The 19,018-nt window shown below is 38.9% G+C and overlaps 1 protein-coding gene across 1 annotated transcript; it reads right to left on the minus strand.

The window, feature by feature from the left end:
- Positions 1 to 248: 248 nt before the first annotated feature.
- On the minus strand, positions 249 to 18,495 carry LOC102598035 (serine/threonine-protein kinase ATR). Its single transcript, XM_006364451.2, has 16 exons — positions 18,206 to 18,495; positions 17,966 to 18,110; positions 17,123 to 17,235; positions 16,281 to 16,618; positions 16,027 to 16,151; positions 14,679 to 14,823; positions 13,976 to 14,536; positions 13,825 to 13,900; positions 12,680 to 12,992; positions 11,136 to 12,398; positions 6,250 to 9,637; positions 5,602 to 6,168; positions 3,924 to 4,547; positions 3,589 to 3,783; positions 2,437 to 2,741; positions 249 to 1,386 (listed from the first exon to the last, which is right to left on the minus strand). Exons 1-15 carry the CDS (start codon positions 18,360 to 18,362, stop codon positions 2,574 to 2,576), a joined length of 8,178 nt encoding a protein of 2,725 aa, XP_006364513.1. The 5' UTR covers positions 18,363 to 18,495; the 3' UTR covers positions 249 to 1,386; positions 2,437 to 2,573.
- Between the last annotated feature and the right edge of the window lie 523 nt (positions 18,496 to 19,018).

A 19,018-nucleotide genomic window follows, 5' to 3' on the forward strand; every position in this document is an offset into this window, starting at 1 on the left:
GTAACTATGAACAATGAAATCAATTTCACGAATTTGAAAATTCCACATTTTTTGTTTTATGTTAATTTTTTAGAATGATTTAAAAATGTTAACTAAAACATAAATAGAATTGAAGAAGTATTATTACATAATATTATTTAGTGTAAGAACATTATTATTTGAAGAAATAACAAAAAAATAAAATCTTTGAACTCTCATATTCATTTGTACGCATGCCTATATCCACTACATCATTGACAAAACAGTAATGAAAGAAATCTTTTCCACATAATGCCAATTTACTGATGGACATTGGTTAAATTCTCGAGGTCTGCCATGACTCACCAAATATAAAAATAGTTTGTGAAGCTTTAGTCAATGGAACTATGTCAGTCGAGGTGACACGTGTTTATAATTTACCAAATTTAAGCCAAGTAACAACAGAACAAACTTACATTTGCAAAAGGACACTAAGGACATTTTACACAGGCCAAATTCAAAATATCCCATTCGAAGAAATCAAGTATTATATCCTCTTTTCATCTTTTTATCTTCACAAGGCATAGGAGCAAGATCTTTGACTTGCACAAATGGATGATCTCATCATTCACGCTAATTGGCAAATAAGGGGGCTTCGAATCCGTTCGCCAATTCCCTAATACCCCTCAACTGCTTTTAATCGTCGAATTAGACGACATAGGAGAAGTATGCAACTTGTGTGGAATAATCATCTTCGGCCATTGAACCATCAGCATTTTTGCTGAATAATCAATCTTCAAGAGCTATTCATGCACCTGGTACTAGTACTTGGTTATCATATGAATGTCCGGGTTCCAAGTGGACGGTCATCAACTTCACCAATTGTAAAGTGCCCTGTTCAAATAGACTATTCTTGTCGTTTAGTAGCATTCGAATGGTTTATCTTGGAAATCAAACTCCAGAGGATTGGCCTCTTGCTAGCTAATTTACCGAGTAAGTTAGTAAGTGATTGAGGGCTACCTCTGCCCAACTCTTACCACAGGCTGGCTTCGACAGATGTCAGAGTGAATACGATTCTTCGATTCAATACTGAGCAAATCAATCAGAAAGATTTGCAAGATATCAAGCAAATATGTGACACAAGTCCTGTCTCTTTGAGTCTTGATGGCTTCATAAGCAAACCAAAGTCATTGAGCTCCTAATGTGAATGAAGCATTCTCAAGTAAAACAAAGACAGGCAAAACCAAGTTGCAGCATAGATTGCTCTTACCCAACCAATCAACCAAGATTTCTACTTGTGATAGAAAATTTACACAGTGCACGCGAGCATATTCCAAGGAAGACTGGAGGATCTTCTTACAAGAATATAGTCATACTGTCTACTGAAAGTGTATTACAGCCTGCCAGCCACTATTCAACCACATCCTCCTGTGTGCAAGAAAGGTGAGATCCATCAGCAGAATTTCACAAGTGCATTCAAGATTTTCAGGGCAATAAGGGTGACAAGCCACTTCAACTAGTTTCTCATATATTATCCAGAAAGTTACTTCACAAAAAAAAAGACCAACATCAATTGCTTATGCAACTGCTGTCTTTCAGTACCCCCCCCCCCCCCCCCCCCCCCCCACCCCCACAACACCCCCCCCCCCCCCCCCCCCCCCCCCCCCCCCCCCCCCCCCCCCCCCCCCCCCCCCCCCCCCCCCCCCCCCCCCCCCCCCCCCCCCCCCCCCCCCCCCCCCCCCCCCCCCCCCCCCCCCCCCCCCCCCCCCCCCCCCCCCCCCCCCCCCCCCCCCCCCCCCCCAGAAGTAAAATAGTAGTAAATCACGTAAACAACCTAATGCACCATAAATCCATTAATTGCACGTTACCTATAATAAAGCTATACTAGATCAAATGCATAAAAACGAAAAATGCAAATTCCAAGCATTTCCTGCAGAACTATTACCACTTCCTCCTCCTCAAATAACTGAAATGTGTGGCCCCAAATCTTGTCTCTTAACTAATTTGTTATGTTTACGCCCTAGGGTGTGAACTTCTTGTACTTATGACTGAATGAGTTGGATCATTCACTTTCAGACACTAGGCAGTAGAAAAATTCAACTTTCCGTTAAAGCTCCCAAAAGCAATCAGTCGGATCAATTACAGGTGCAAACAAAAATCAGATAACCAGAAGTTAAGCAGTCTAACAATTCTCAAGCAGATTTGTGAAAACTGGAAGTACAAAAGTGCTGATAGAACCATGTGAGGAGATGGTTCAAAATTCACCTTAAGGTTCTTTGTTCAAATCCTAAGCACTACATTTTTACTTCATCAACAAAAAAAAAAAAAAAAATGTGAGGTGCCTCCAAAATGTATCATTTTATGCACATACATGCTCATTGAATGATCCACATGGGCATGAAGAGCACTACACAGAACATTTAAAAGGGCAGAGCATGTACTTTTTTTTATTTTCAAAAAAGTAAATGGTTTACTTACAGACTGTATCTTCCCAGAGATGCCTGACAAGGTCACAACAAATTTTGCAGAACTCGATGCTGCAGGTTTTAACTAATTTTGCAGAATTCAAGGAGAACATAGATATACGTTTTGCAAATAATTGGCATCACAGAGGTTTAAAACCACGGCATCCACCATATATACATCTTGCCAAGATTTTTATGTGAAACAGCTTCAGCAATCAGACGACGAGCTTGCCCTTCCACAGCAAGAGGCAAAGATGGTGCAGCTCCAACACCAACAACAATTCCTTGCAACCGTGCTTCTATGTTACTGATTGCTCGCTGCAAATTTCAACTAAATGAATTTAGCAGTTATGTCAAAAATATTACAAGAGAAAAGTACAATTAGAGCAATACTTAGTAGAAAGAATCCTTGTGCTTAAGGCAACTAATGCAATTTGTCCACTCAACCCCGTTTTTTCTTGTCATCTTTTGAAGGCATCACACCACAAGAAATTGTTGTCTTACTAACTTCAACACAAAAAGGACAACACTTAGATTAACTAGCAGAAGATGGCTGTGGTGGGAGGACATGGACCACTTTCTTCTGCATTGTCCGGCAGCATCACGACTTTAGTGGGAGAAGATTTTAAGATGGTTTGGGATAATGTGCCGGCTACAGTGATGGATGCTCGATTCAGCTGGGCCTTTAGAAGACATAGGATGAAGCATGGCATGGGATATTTCCCTGTCAGCGCTTATGCGGGTTGTTCAAAGAGAAAAATATGACAGCCTTTAAGGGAAATGAGGATCATTTTTGTACAGTTTTATGAACCTCTTTTTTTTCATTAGCGGGCACTTCTATAAAAACAAAAACAAAAAAACAGATTCTGCAGTGGGTTACACATCAGGTTCTAACAAAAGTATCACAATCCATATTCAGATATCTTACAAAAACTCAGTTCCTAACTAGTCTACTTCGAAAGATAACCAAGGAAATCTAAAGCTATATACACCATATGCATACTGCATATACATTAGGAAGATAATGTATAAGAATGTTACCCACAATACAAAAGGAAACGAAAGTCAATTTCGCCTACCAAAACTCATTAATTCATTTACCAGAGATAAAAGCATAACGGAAACTGTAGCACAAATATTAAGGACAGGTGATAAAAGCTCCAACCTGTGCATGAGGATTTTGGACCTCCACCCCACTAGATTTATGAGATTTAGTCCATTCCACCAGAGGATCGTGGATGAAAGTTTCAAGGACACTCATTAGTGTCTCTCTATGTGCCCGTAATACAGAAAGCGTGATCTCGCAAACCTTTAGGAAGATTCCTTCATAACCAGTAATGCCCAAGCCATCAATCATGTTCTGCATGTGGTCAATGTAACGAGTAAGTCATAAAACATGAATATTCCTACCAAATTCAAATCCGATCTGATTACCAAGATAAATTTCAAACTTTTCACCAATGCTAATATGGCAAAAGATCGTTGTTCTCTTCTTCTTACCTGTGTTAGCCTGAAAGGCACCAGTTCAGGTTTCTCTAACTGCAAACCTTTGTCAAATAAACAGCTGAAATCAACATGAACACAGTCACCAGTGGTTGAATCAAAGAGGATATTTTCGCCATGCCTATCTCCAAGACCCACTATATGACCAACCATTGACCAAACAGCAGTAGTATGAGCATATGCAACCCGAGCCCTGAACCAAGCAGCTGGTTCCGAAAACATGTTCAAGAACCATTTATGGAAAGCTGGAGGGAACATTGGAAGGATTTTGTTCTTCAACATTTCATCTTCTGGCATTTTACCCAGGCACTGATCATAAATACGCTTAACTTGAGGATTTGTTTTCTGTCTATCAAATTTTCCACAGCTTATGTAGATGTCTTGGAGTATTTGTCGAAGCCCACGGGTATGAGGAACCCACTCAACCATACCACAATCTTCTGTCAGTGGTATCACTGCAAATGTGCGAATATAAAGTTTCCTCCTGCGACTTTCAGAGCACTTAGATAGCAGACGATTAACCATAGCATTGAATTCCATCATACGTGCATCTTTCCTGAGATCATCCTTGGGCTTGCAAAGGAATGGGCGCTCAATTCCATCACTTCCCAAAAGAATAATCTGCAAAACACACGGAAAAAAAAAAAAAAAAGGAAAAAGAATATGAACAACAAAAAGATCCACCTATTCATAATATATGCTCTGCACAACCCCACAGGGCATACTCTTGGTGCTATGGAGAGAAATAGCTAAGGAAGCATGAGACCAAGCATCAACTTAAGTATATCTGTTTCTTCTTTTTGGTATAAACAAAAGGATACAAATAGTATATATCAACTGTTAGACTTGATTAGATGGAAAAAAATGTGAGACTTTATGAGCTCCTTACCCAATTTAAACTTTATTAGCTATTATCTAACAGCTTTGGTGTATAAACTTTATAGGGCATCACATTAAGTATTTATACTAAGTTAGCTATGCTATAATTAAAGAGAAATTACTCGTTGGGGTTGAAACATTACAATAGAACATTAAAGAAGACTGGCAAACTTTTTATTTTGATAGGTAAGTGAAGAATCTTATTACTGGAAAAAAGCAACACTCAGGTGGTGCTAACAGTAGTGATCATCTTCTTCACAATGTAAAGTGACTAAGAAATTCCAATATATTTACATTATCACCAAAAAGCCATAAGAGAGACATTTGTGTATGTTCTCAACTTTGTTTTCGAAGCTTCTTAGATTCCTCTGTTTCCAGTCTAGAGGACTTCACAGCATAAAAGGGCAGCCCGGTGCACTAAGCTCCCACTATGCACGGTGTCCGGGGAAGGGCCAGACCACAAGGATCTATTGTACGCAGCCTTACCATGCAGCCTCTTGCAGAAATGCAGGGTAAGACTGCATATAATAGACCCTTGTTGTTCGGCCCTTCCCCGGACCCTGCGCATAGCAGGAGCTTAGTGCACCAAGCTTCCCTTTTCCGATGTGAAGTCCTCCAGACTGGAAGGTAAGGAATCTAATAAGCTTCGAAAGCAAAGTTGAGAACATACATAAACTACAAATGTCTCTCTTATGGATTTTTGGAATGAAAGTAGATAGAACATTGAAATTTCTTAGAAGGAAGAATATCGTCAGAGAAAATTAGATGTAAAGGCATCAAGAAGAGAAGGCCTTACTTTCTTTGGTCTCTGAAGCGAGGAAAGAATATCAGCCTCATCTGCAATTCCTGTAATTGTAGGAAGGTCTGCTGAATAGAAGATTTCAGATGTAATGTTCTCAGGTGTATTCACATCATATGTAGGTAGATTGACAGTAAGGGACTGTTGGGTTGGCATTATGATTTCCACTGGCATCAGCCGCTTCAAAGCACTAAACTCAGTTGAAATGTTGATTGTTCTTGCCTTTGTTTGACCAGGATGGAAACATAGCTTGATTAGATGATCAATGAGCATAGCAAACTGCGCAAATAAAGAACTAACACTTGCTTCATTGGATTTTCTTCTTGCAGCATTTATAATCTCGGCAGCAGCCTCCCTTCTTGAAGGAACCGTAGATTTTGTAACAGCTGCCATTGTCCAAAGGGCCTGTTGAGGGTATTTCTGGAGAACACTTGTTATTATGTATTTCACCAACCGAACAATTTCTTCATTCTGATGGCAAATTCTGGAAACCAGTTGAGGGAGAACAGTTAGCCACTGATATGTTGGAAAATCATTTAAACAACCTCGCATGATACTCAAAACCTGCAAATGAGGAAGAGTTAAGAATAGAATCCAAAAATATCAGCATCACAACACAAAAGAAAGCATATATGTGTACACCACCTTCCCATGGATTGTTTTCAACTCTTTATTGGCTCGAGAGCTGCTTATATGATAAACGCTACCAAAATCAAACCACAGTGTCAACAATCTAGGAAGGGCTTGGAAAAGATTCCTATGACCCCTGTGAAGGCCCTTTGCATAAAATAAGAGCACATCAGGAAGATATGACCACCAACTTCTCTCAGTGTTCATATTGGTGGCAGTAACAAGGGCCGAATTCGTTGGGACTGCTTTTGAACATGTCTCCTTATCATCCTGCCGTTTTCGAGCATCAACAAGTAGTTCATCACAGTATTTTGCCAAGTAAAAGTACCCTTTTTCCCACTTGGGCTGTAATTCCTTCACCCTAGAGTACAGACTAATCACATCTTCCTTCTGCTTTTGACCAGTGTAATGTATCCACCTTGAATAGAGTAGGAGAGTTTTGGCAACGCCCCTATTCTCGTTGGAAGACTGAGTACCACAAATTAGAGGTTGTGGGTTCAATGGAACCAATGAGAGGCTAGTGATTGATGATATTGCTGCAGAGCCTACAACCTCAACAGGCATATTAAGAAGGGTCTGCTGCAGCTCAGCAATGGCACCATCAGCTCGTCTGGTGCTCCACAGAAGCTTAGCCTTTTCCATGTGAACATTAGATGCACCTGAGGCCTTGGCTTCTAGAATTGCTCGACTTGCTGTCTCGTAATGACCAGCAGAACGACAGAGCTTTGCATATTGAATCCAGCACTCCCCAACTTGAGCATTAAGACCACTTGCACCAAAAACTAATCTCCGAAAAGCCAAGAGTGGTTCCCTAGCCCAGAGAGATGGTTGAGTGAGTTTGAGCCGATCTTCCCAGCTTTCCATTAGTTTTGAGAAATCTGAATCACATAGTACAAATGATTTTTCTAAGAAAGACTCACCACCAAGGAGAGAGCTATAATCCTCTAACTCCCGCAGCATGTGGAGCTTGACTACAAAGGGGTAAGCTCTAGCATAAGAATCCATGCCCGCAGCAGCCAAAGGAGCAATCAGAGCTTGTTTCGACAAAGTAATTTTCTTAGCAACGGAGAACTGATCTCTCTTCATTATTGCTTGAAGAATCTTAGCGACATCCATGTCAAATAAAGCATTACTCTCAGAACTGCTACAAACTAAACCTTCTTCATCAGCCCCATTAAGGTATTCATCCATCAAGTCCCACCTTCCAAGCCTCCATGCAGCCTGAACACCTTGCATACACCAAGTTTTCTGGTATTTAGGTATTCTAGATATTAATCCATCAACATGGGTGACTGTGGCCTGCAAATGACACATGTTTAACAAGCAGTTGACAACATCTGAATGTCTCTGGACAGAAGTTGGTTCCATCTGCAAAGCCTGCTCACAAGAAGTCAATACTTCGGCCCAGTTTCCTGCCTTCTTATTTATCAATAGATGATCTTGCAAGCTCTTTGACTTGCGTAAGGAAGCAAATCCACATAAGCCATCTGGCTCATCCAACCCACTATATATTTCCATCAGAAATGAGATGTCTTCATCCTCAAAGAGGCCACTCTTCTCAGAGGCAGGATTAAATGATCCTGACTTCTCCCGCACATGAGATTCAAAGTACAAAAGGGACCTTGCATAAGCTTGGCATCTGAAAGATGCCCTTGCAAGAGTCATTTTATGAATTGCAGCCAAGAGTTCTGAAACATGTTTACATTGAATAAGCACCTGGTCAGAATCACTTGACAGATTGATGGTCTTCTCCTTCGACTTGAGAGCTTGTTGCCTCGAACTGGAAGTTTGAATAGACTGGGAAAGTGAAAGTTCCTGTTGTACATCATCCACCCATTGACCAAGATTATCAAGAAGAGTGAATACAGCTTGAATGCAAACTTCGTTGTGCCCTGAACTTATACCTTTAACAACATCAGTGCTATTCTCTGATGCAGCAGCATTCAGAACAGATAAAATCTCCTCTGTTATGCCACAGCGTGCCTCTTCAGTACCATCACATACTGCATTGAGGACCAAATATGGAAGAAGATACATTGCTATTTGCATATCATGACGGACTATACCACGACAGGCATAGAAAATACTTGCTCGAGAACCTGTTGCATGTGCAGTCAGTTTCCTAATCCAGAAAAATATCCATCTTCTAAATGACATTGAAGGGCGATAGATTGGACCAGAAGATGTGGAATCTGACACACTTGGAAGCTGAAATCTGGAGGTTAAGCAAGGGGCTATAATCTCCTTCACGTAACTAGAGAAACGATTCCACAATCTCTGACCCCTTCCCTGCAATTCAGTGTACTTACCATCCACCACGGATACAGGCAACTTCACCAGTCGTTTCCCTCTTGTCTGTGAGGTAGAAGCTACAACATTGTCATCAAGAGATGCCTCACAGCCTGCAATCTTTAGTAGTTCCTGAATCGCCAAGGCTGCAGAATCCTGAATAATGGTGTCAGGAGCAGCCCTGAAAGACCGGGCCAGATGCTTATGAATCAACTCAAAAATTAAATCATCATCTGAACAAGCAATTTGGAACCGCATGCTTGAAAATCCCTTGACTTTTGAAGGATCTATTGCACCAAGTGCTCCAAGACAATCTGCACATATCAACTTCAGACGCTGACCAACCATTGTTCTTGATTGCTCTGCACATCCTCTAAGCAGAGATGTGATCAAAGCACTCATTACATCCATGTTTGCATCTCCTACCTTAGTAATTAAAGCCATGATATCCTCCCTCCTAAGATTGAGTAATTTAGTCAACTCAGATGCAACCATATACCTGACATTCAAATTTTCATGATCCAAACCATCAATAATATCCCGCAACTGATCATTCAAGGTCATCATACCACGTCCTGCACTTATCATTCTGTTCACCCTATCTAAAGCAGGAATAGAAGGCAAAGGAGGAAACTCCCCAATGTGTTCCTTTAGAATTGATTTATTCTGAAGTACGAGTTCTTCCAAGATCTCCACAATTTTATTCAAATGAGAGGAGGAACTTTCACTTTCTCTCTCCAGGAAGGGAACCAGAGCTGCAAAAACTTGAGAAATCACGTGCTTCGTGCTAGATGGTGATATCTGTGCTATCTGCTTGATGAAAAAATGTAAAACAGAAAGACCATCGCCCTGAAGTGATTCCTTATTAATAGCCTGCATGAGAAGAACCATAAGTTTTGGTACGTAAGTGCTAAGATGGGAACCCATCATACTTATCAGCATCTCAATTCGCTTGATAGCTTGTCTTTGCAGTGATATATCCTCAGCATGCAGCATTTTCCTATCAATGCTGTTTAGGAGACCAACAAAATGATTCCTTAAAAACGCAGGAATATCTTCTTCACCAGTTAGAATCCCAGAAACTTCTTTTATCACCTGAGGCACCTTCATTAACCTGTGAAATTAGCAACATCATTCATACAATGTAAAGCTGACAGTAATTTTCATGACTTCTGGGATACAGTTAGCTACTTTTCATTTTAAATAATCTTGATAGTATTTTTGTAAATGAATAAGATGCCTTGTGCCTAGTGGAGAAAGGTTATGGATGCTACATATAGTGCACTGAAGTTGTTTCTAGTACATATAAAGTGGGAGTTATCAGGAATTTATGGGAAGATTTCCGAACAGACGTATACCTTGAATAGGGAGATGGAAAAAAGACAATTTTGGAAGGATACTTGCTCGGCCACATTCCTGTGTAGGAAGAAGTAATTTCATGATCTTTTCATATTTTCCACTTATCCAGACGCTACTATAGCCCAACAGAACAGATGGAATCTGGAAAGTCACTTTCAGCAGCTGCCGTCAAGATAAGGAGCTTGAGAGTCTGACTTCTTTGCAACAGAAAATGGACCAGAAGGTTTCTCAAAAGCTGATTCTACTAAAACAAAAGGTGACAGAAGAGGGAACATAGTTTTAAGGCTTGTTATCAGAACTTGCTTAAAATGAAGAGTTTCTCTAAGCCTTGGTCTTGGCATTTTTTCTAGAGAAATAGAGCTGTTGAAAAGGGGTTTATGTCATGAAGAAGATGTTTCTTACATTAATTGGAGGATCATAATCATCTTTCCTTACATTACATGGTGGCAATGGGTTGTGGGATATGTTGTTAACTATTTCTGGGATACAGCAAGCTATTCCTAGATCCAGAAAGTTCATTTGAAAGAAATTGCATACTAGGCAACTCTGCATCTTTGGGATTTATGCAGGTAAAGGAACCAGAGGTGCCTTGAGAGTAGCTGATCAAAGCAAATATTTAAACTAAAATGTTGAACGACTCTTCTTTTTTCCGTGTACTGTAGATGTTATAATTGTATATGATTGTACATATGTTGCTACACTTTACTAGTTCCCTTTGATTTTAACATCAGAAATAACAAGCACTACCTCAACTGCTGGTTTTGTTAGTTATATCCTTACTTTCTTTACCCCCACGCCACACACGACCCCAAAGGCTCAAATCGAAAGAGGAAGAAGTAGTCAGGAAGGAGCTGTAAATCCGTCTTTAGCATCATCCATCATTTGCAACTCAATTCCTTTTGGGGGGCCAAGCAGAATGGCATAGTGCAATTAACTAATGACACCATGATAGTAATACTAGAAACTAGGACTTCTACCTGCTTTAGATACTATCAATTTGTGATTCCATCTCCAGAAAGAATAACCCACTAGAAAAAGGTAAAAGTTCAGAACTAATCCTACCTCACCTCAGCTGCTCCCGCCACCCCGAGAGAAAAGCTAAAATAAGTGAAATAAAGAAAAAGAACAGCAAAATAGAAAAATTGAGAAATAAAGAACAAAGGCCAAAAACTGTCTCTTTAGCAGAAACTAGAATTTATGCTTCAAGAAACTCAACAATGTAAGCTTCTTTGTGGTTTCTGAAGCTATATTACCTTTTACTTATCTCCATTGACTCATCTTCATCTGTGAAGCATACAAGTTCATCCAAAAGAGCAGGAAGTGCAGCAGCAAAAATTTCCTGTTTGTCAGAACCAGTCTGCTCGTGGTAGAACTGCAGAACAGAGAGCAATTCTTGGCCATCGGCTCGATGAAGAGCATACGCAAGTACTTTAGGTAACCAATTAACAATTAGTTGCACCATATCGGTATTTAAGCGCTTAGCGAGCTCATATAAAGTGAAAATTGCTTGTTGATTATCCTGCTGAGTAACAACCAACTTTGGGAGGACAACAGGAACCATTCTCTTGACAAGTTCCTCAGTATCAGTGCCAAGAATAGCTGCCGCAAACTCTTCAACCAGTTTTGGTCGGCTAGCAAGCCTTATAGACAGGTAATCAAATAAGTCATTTCGAATATGAAGAAATCGAGACAGGATTAATTCAAATCCTCCTCTAAGATGAAAGTAGCAAGACTTTATTATCAACTTTGATGCAATTATTCTAACTGTCACATGGGGACTATCAAGCTGATCAATCAATAAAAGAAGAGAGAACATAAAAGACTGACTCTGCACATCAACCACTTTCATAATCTCAGCTGTGGCTTCTAGAAGAGTTGCGAAAACCAGAGGATCATCCGCTGTTTCCATAGCATATTTTATTTTGCCTATGAACTTTTGTTCTTTGGATCTGTTAGCAGCCTCGTGGCCATCCTCATCCAAGAACAAACAATTCAGAATAGGTTCCTCAATGAAGAAACTAATCTGTTTAGAAAAGGATTCTCGAATGGCCTTTTTCCCGTGAAGGAGTAGGAAATCAACACATTTTAACCATTCAGATCTTGTTTTAAGAAGAATACTTTCAGTTCCATGGAGGAGTATTCTCTGAAGCACGCCTACACAAGCTAATTGAACATCTTCAGATGATTCATCAAAAAGAAGACGGAAGAAGATGGATTGTAAATGAACATAATCATGGTCTGTAGTAGGCTCTTTCTTGTGTATGTCAGGAAGATGCAAAACAGTTGAATTTGATCGGTTTACAAGTCCAGCATGCATGTCACACTTTGAACACCAAAATCCTCCCACAAGGTCATCCATTGTCATATTTAGTCTTATATTACCCTTTGGCAAGTAAAATTTGCATTGGCCTTGCCTTAGTACACCAGTTGTACAGGATCCATAAAGGCACGCCAAATAACCAAGACACCCCGGAATTACTTTGTTAATTCGACCATGTGCCTCTTTCTCCAGGATCCTGCAAACCAATATAAAAATAACTAATACATTAATGATATGGCAAGATTGCTTGACATTATAGAGACGGAGAGCAGAAAATTTATGAAATAATCCAACTTTATTCGCACATCCATATGCATAAGCTCGTATGTCAAATTTGATATGAGCAGATAAGTACCAAAACCACGTGACAACATATAACTTACCAAATTAAAAGACCACTTTTGACTGTTATATAGAGCAGTCTTGTTCATACAAATATACATTAAAAAATAAAATAAAGAGCTTTTTCTCACTTACTCAAGCCTCTTGAAAATGTGATTCAGTAAACCAAAACCAGACCACATTAATATCACTGGCATGGAAATGACAGCTTCAATTTTAACATCCTCGGCGGTATCATGGAGTCCCAAGTCCAATATATCAAGATCATTTCCACCTTGCAGTAAAGGCCCAATTTTAGACAGCACACACAGAGAAAGGATCTTTGCCTTCGATGATGAGTAGGTATCAGTAGATTGAGATCTGGTCCATGGATGCCTTAGCAATGACTGTATAAGTGCTAAGTTGCCACCCTTGGTCTTGAAATATTCACTCTCACTGGGAAGGGAGCCTAAATAGATTTTACATATTAAAAAGGGAAGACAAACAAAACAAAGAAAGAAAAAATGCAGTTAATGGAAGGTTGATACTTATCTTTTCATTGACTCAGACACACCTTCTTAGTGGATATCACAAATAGCCATACAAATTTAATTGCTATGAAACAAAGCAAGTAGATTTCAGCTGCAACAATTCACATTTAGAAAACAAAGGTATCCTCAGTTATGTTGATAATGACCATAACGACCACTTATGTTGATATGTGCAGTAGCACTAGCTAATTCAATAAATGGAACACAATGAGAAAAAGCAACGGGAAAGAATTATCAAATACTAAACAGATAACTCTTATCTGCAAACAGCCAAGATGTCACGACCTAAATTAAAAACCGATACCCACTGCAATTGCTTCACAGGGATGATATTGCTTTAGAATTTGGACTGGGCAGTAATATTTGTTCTGGCAGAAGTTAAAGAATTAGTGCAAAATATGCTGCTGTCTTAATAACCAACAAACGGTGATATGTCATCTTCGAGAAATAACAGCATCGAAAGAGCAAGCAAGTCAAAAAATGTCAGTCATTCCAATTTCCCAGAATTTGAATACCAGTACAAACTAACAGAACCACATCAATCAAAATAGCCAATTAGGGCAAATGATTGACTCACGGACATAGAGTAACAAATTGAATAGACATGAAGTTGTTAACAAAATATGTTGGAACTCTTATTTCTTCACTCGACCTTGGTTTTAGAGGCAATGAATTTTTTTTCCTGATAGATTATAAACAATGGAAAGTTACGGGAAGTGCTGAATGAATTAGCATAGATCTAGCATTTACCTGCTATGATCAATAGGTTGTGAATTGCTTCTAAAAAGAAATGTAAATCAATAGGGTTTGGAAATTTCTGATTTGCCTGCATGACAATGACCATAATTATAGGGACGAAGGAGTGGATAATTCAAATGAACATGCATAACTGACCACCAACCTCTTCACACACCCAAGGGATCCATTCATACATCTGGCGGAATATTTGAATTGAAAGTTCCGCTTGAGGATATCTACAGAAAACAATACAGAGTGTACTAAGAGCTGTCAATGCAATTTCTGGGACCAAAGAACTGGATTCCTGACTAGGAGGCTTTAGAAGTTTAATAAACAGAGTCAATGAGTTATGCATATGATCAGCATATTGTTTCTCCCCCAAAGAGCCAAATCCATAGCTAATCACATCTTCATATTTCATACTGGAATATCGATTTTCATCATCAATTTTCTGATGTTTGGCATTTGAACTCTCCAGGTCTTCACCTGGTCTTTTCTCTGCAGCCCTTGGATTTTCATGCACGTCAGATAAACCTTTTCCACCATTATTAACACTTTCACCTCTAGTAAGATCAGGAAAGATCCTAGATAAAGCCACTTGAAAGCACTCAATTAAAGGCATGATGGGTGTGGGTGAGTAAAGCAAATGTATAAGAGATTCAGGTCTCCAGATATGAGGAGGACAACTCTTTGCAATACGAGTATAGGCAAGACATAGAGCATCCTGAAAAAAGTTTTTAACTATTAAAACAATTAAATCAGAGGGCAAAAATCAATTCATTTAGACTGCGACTATACAGAGAAGAAGTTTACTTGCTAAAGACAGATATACAAACAGAAGGAAGAAGGAAGAAGGTTCAGTGCACCTTCAGGTCAAGACTTCTTGTTTTAAGCAACGAATGGGGAAAGATATTTACTAAATCAGCAGATGTCGATCTAACGATGTCATCAGGACAATTGGTGTATAATACATGAAGGCATCCGCCAATGGACGAATCATAAGCTGTATTGCTGCAGTGAAACAAGGGATTATGTGCAGAAGCAAACAATCAAGCAAGGAGAGATTTAGAATAAACAAAGCAAATGGGATTTAAGTCTTAAAATTTCAATTCTAACTCCCTATCTCTTCAGAAAATGGGTCAGTGATGGCTTCAAGATTTTGTTAAATGCTGATGCTGCTCTTCAACAGACTTGCTTGGAGCCATAACCATTTCTACTGCAAATTTAAGAGATGTTCTTAACCATTTCTGGAAGAAGTTTCCATGAAGTTGCTATGTGATTGCTAAAGTGTGTTGCTATGGAAAAGTGTGGCTCCTGCCAAGGTGAAGTGCGTTCACTTGGTTGGTTGCTAGGAAAAAATATGTGACTCATAAGACAATGCAGAAGAGGGGCATCAACATAGTATCCAAATGCCTCCTCTGTAAAGAGGCTCTGGAGACTTAACAAACATCTATTCATGCATTATAAGGCAACTGCTCAAGTGTGGGCTCTGTTTACAAGCATAGCCAATGAATATTGGACTATTGCCAGAACACACTTCTGACCTCCTTAGCTGCTGGATCAAAAGGGGAGGCAGCAAGAGTCAGAAAAGATGGTAGAGAACAGTTCCAGCATGTATCTGGTGGATTATATGGAAAGAAAGGAATCAGAGTATCTTTTAAGGAAAGGAATGTACAATACAGCAGATCAAATGGAAAGTAATTACTACTCTAGGCTTTTGGTGTAAAGAACAAGATATAGAAGAGGAGTTCCAATTAGTGGACTTCATAGGTTCTCTGTAAGTATTTTTTTTAGTCTATTCCTTTCTTGTAACAGTTTTTGGAGGTGGCCAGCATAGCCCTTAATGCTGAGGAATTAAAAAAGTTACCAGTTTCAAAAAAAAAAGTGTGTCGGATAATAACCTCAACCTAGATCAAGAAACACTTCTCATATGCTTAAGTGCACAAACTAGCAAAACAAATATCCAATATCCCTGGATTGAATGGGGAAAAAATACACAAAAGGATTTTGAATTTGTACTAAGCACAGAAATCAAATTGGCGCATCTCCTTCCTTTACTTTTTTTTGAAACATAAGTGGCACATTTTGTTGGTATCCATATTCACTAAACCAAATGCGGAGGAGAGGAATAGCAATGTTACTCAAAATTTAGAGGAGGTTCGCCCTTTTCCCCTGCAGCGTCAGAACTCCAAAGTCAAAGTTAAGTAACGGTACCTGAAGACTGGAAGCCCAGCCTCATCTCCGCGTAATATGGCCGTAATCAATTGAATCAATCTCTCAGCAGGAATGATTTCAGGATTCATAGCTGCTCCAGTGATTCGTAGAAAGTCAAAACATGCCTTGATTGAAATTTTGACAAGGAAAATATCAGACTAAAAAAGCAAAGAACAGAGAATAAGGCTCAAGCTATGAATAACTACAAAGCATGTTATGAAGATAGCAAGATAGCTTGCTATGGAAGTACCAACCATGTGCACATCAACATCTCCGAAACACAGAAGTGTACATGCAGACAAAACAGATGAGGTCTCAAGGAGTCCTTCAACATATAGAGTTCCTTCAGTTAAACATTTACAGAGAATCTTGATGGAAGAAGAAGCAAAAGGCTGCCACCTTTCTTTGCCTTTGACATTAATCAGAATGCCATTGCCATCGGAAGGTTTACAACACAAGGGGAGATCACTTAATATCGTTGTTTCATGGTTGCTCCAACGTCCACCGAATGATACGCTGAAACACCTCAAAGATACTTCTTGTGATTCTGTAGAGCTTTGTTTATCACATAGTGAAGCAACATGAAGAAGATCTATATGAAGAAAAAACAAGTCATCTGGTAATAGCAATCAATTGAGGAGGAAAGCTGCCTGCCATAACATCAACATATTTGTTGTGCAAGTGAAATTCTAGAGAAATTTCATGACAGTTGGAGCATAATCATAATCCAGAAACGTAAAACAAGCATCTCACTAAATTATGATAGAAGCCAAATAAAAAAATCATTTAGTAATCTACTTTTTTGTTTCCATTTAACTCTATCTTAGACAAGTAAAAACATTGTTTGACTAATCTCTTCCCATGTTATCTGGCATTCCTCATCAGTCATTATTTGCATTGATGTGTTTCTTTAAGCTCCCATTATCCTGATCGAAATAATCTTAATGTACATATGAATAGTTTATCCCCCAAAGGTACTACTTTAGCAATTTGCTGACTCTAGTCACACTGAAACTTTTGTTTGATTGTCTACCACCAATCCACATTGCAATTCATGGATCTACTGGAACTATTTGAAAACAATTTCAATGTGTACCTTCAACCACCAATAAAGTGTCCATAAAGAATTGTCGATAAGCATCTCGATCTCCGGTACGAAGTGTAGATAATAGGGCTCCAACTGTTTCAATAATCACTGCATGTCTGGAGCTGGAAAAATCAGAATGGGATGTTACTCTTAGCTACATGAAATTAATCTGAGGTAACTCTCATAAAATTTCAATTCAAACTCCTTATCTCGTCAGCATCTTGACACATGCAAAAAGAGACAAATAGGCACTCATCACTCTCATCAAGGGTCGGAACTCCACTGAGCAAAGAGGCTAACAGCACTTCTACCATTCTACATGTTTCTTTAGTATTAATAGCAGATAACTAAAGCTCTAATATCTAAAGGCCTGACTAACAGATTCAAGTGAGCATTTCTTTTTTAATAGAGGTGATGTCTGTGTGTCTAGAGTTGGGAAAATCAGACACAGAGTAACAAACTCAAGCAAGCTCGCTTTTAACAAAAATGATGTCTTTCATAATCAATTCTAACTCCCTATGTCTTCAGTTGAAATATGCAAGAAAGGAAAAATGGCTCTCATCAAAGATCCAAATTCCAATGACTAAAGAGGCTACGTGTTTCTTAGCAATATATATTGAGAGTTTATCACAAGGCAAGACTAACAAACTCAAGTAAGCTCTTTCCTATCAGTTATGTCCAGACCAGCTTGGGCATCCCTCCACTAATTCACTTGGCAACCTTCCAATACCACAAGAACATAGTCGCCTCCAACCAAGGCTGGGGCAAATGCGTTCAGTGTTATAGTCACTATTCAAACCTAACATCTCCAGCTACTCAAATACGAAAATGTAATGTTTCAAAGCAACTCACCAGAAAGCAGGTTCTGCCAAAAATGGCAATATGCGTCCTATCACCGGAAGGACAGCACCAGCCTTGCCATGATAAAATACTCCAGGAAAGTTCTTAGCGGTATGTGCTATGAGCTTTAGCACTGCAAAAACCTCTCTCTCATTCGCTACAAGATATTCAAACAAAAAGGAAAAATCAAAATTACTTACAGATACATACATATAGAGTAGCAAGAGAAAATTCTAGAAGAAAAAGAGAGACCTGATGCAGACGGAACGACATATGCATTAAGAAGATTGGGAAGTACGGCACGAAATCGGACCTCCAATGCGTCGTCGTTTCGGATGTTTGGAGGTGTGGATGATGAAGCTGCTATGCGTTCTCGAAGTTCGTGGACTAAACTAGACAGATTCGCCATGGACTCTTTGCTGCACTCACTTGCTTCCCTCCTTTTTCAAACTCTTCTGGCTCTGTCTCCCCTAATTCAATCGGATTGACCCGATTCGTTTTTCCGGGTTGCCTGAGTTTGTCGGATTTGGAGGGAAACTCATATCGACAGTTTTAAACTTGTTTGCATATTTTCAAGTATCTGTCACTTAAAATATGTTATATTTTTAATTATATTAGTCTTTTAAGTCTTAACAAGTTATAATATATCAAATATGTTTCAATTGAGATTCATGTGTATAATTAAATAAAATAACATAATTTATGCTATTAACTTAACTACTTAATAGATATTTAAGATAATGTGCAAAAATAATTTTTTAAAAATAAATGAAAGCATCTAATAGGAATACTTTGTCCAAGTGCTTAATTCAAACAGATGCTAATTCAAATATTTAAGTAATAAAATTTATTTAAAAATTTAAATAATTATCTATATATTGAAAAAAAAAATCATGTCACCCTAATTTATTCTCTTTTGAATACTGAATTACCAACTATCCAATTCTTTCTTTTTTATTACTCTAAAGGGTCAATCAAAAAGTCTAGGGGTGGTAATCCAAATTTTAACATGGTAGAGGTACAACCAACTAAAGTTGTGTGAGACTCCAACATGGTAGAGGTACA

Source organism: Solanum tuberosum, unplaced genomic scaffold (assembly GCF_000226075.1).
Source record: "Solanum tuberosum cultivar DM 1-3 516 R44 unplaced genomic scaffold, SolTub_3.0 scf00500, whole genome shotgun sequence".
NCBI lineage: Eukaryota > Viridiplantae > Streptophyta > Magnoliopsida > Solanales > Solanaceae > Solanum > Solanum tuberosum.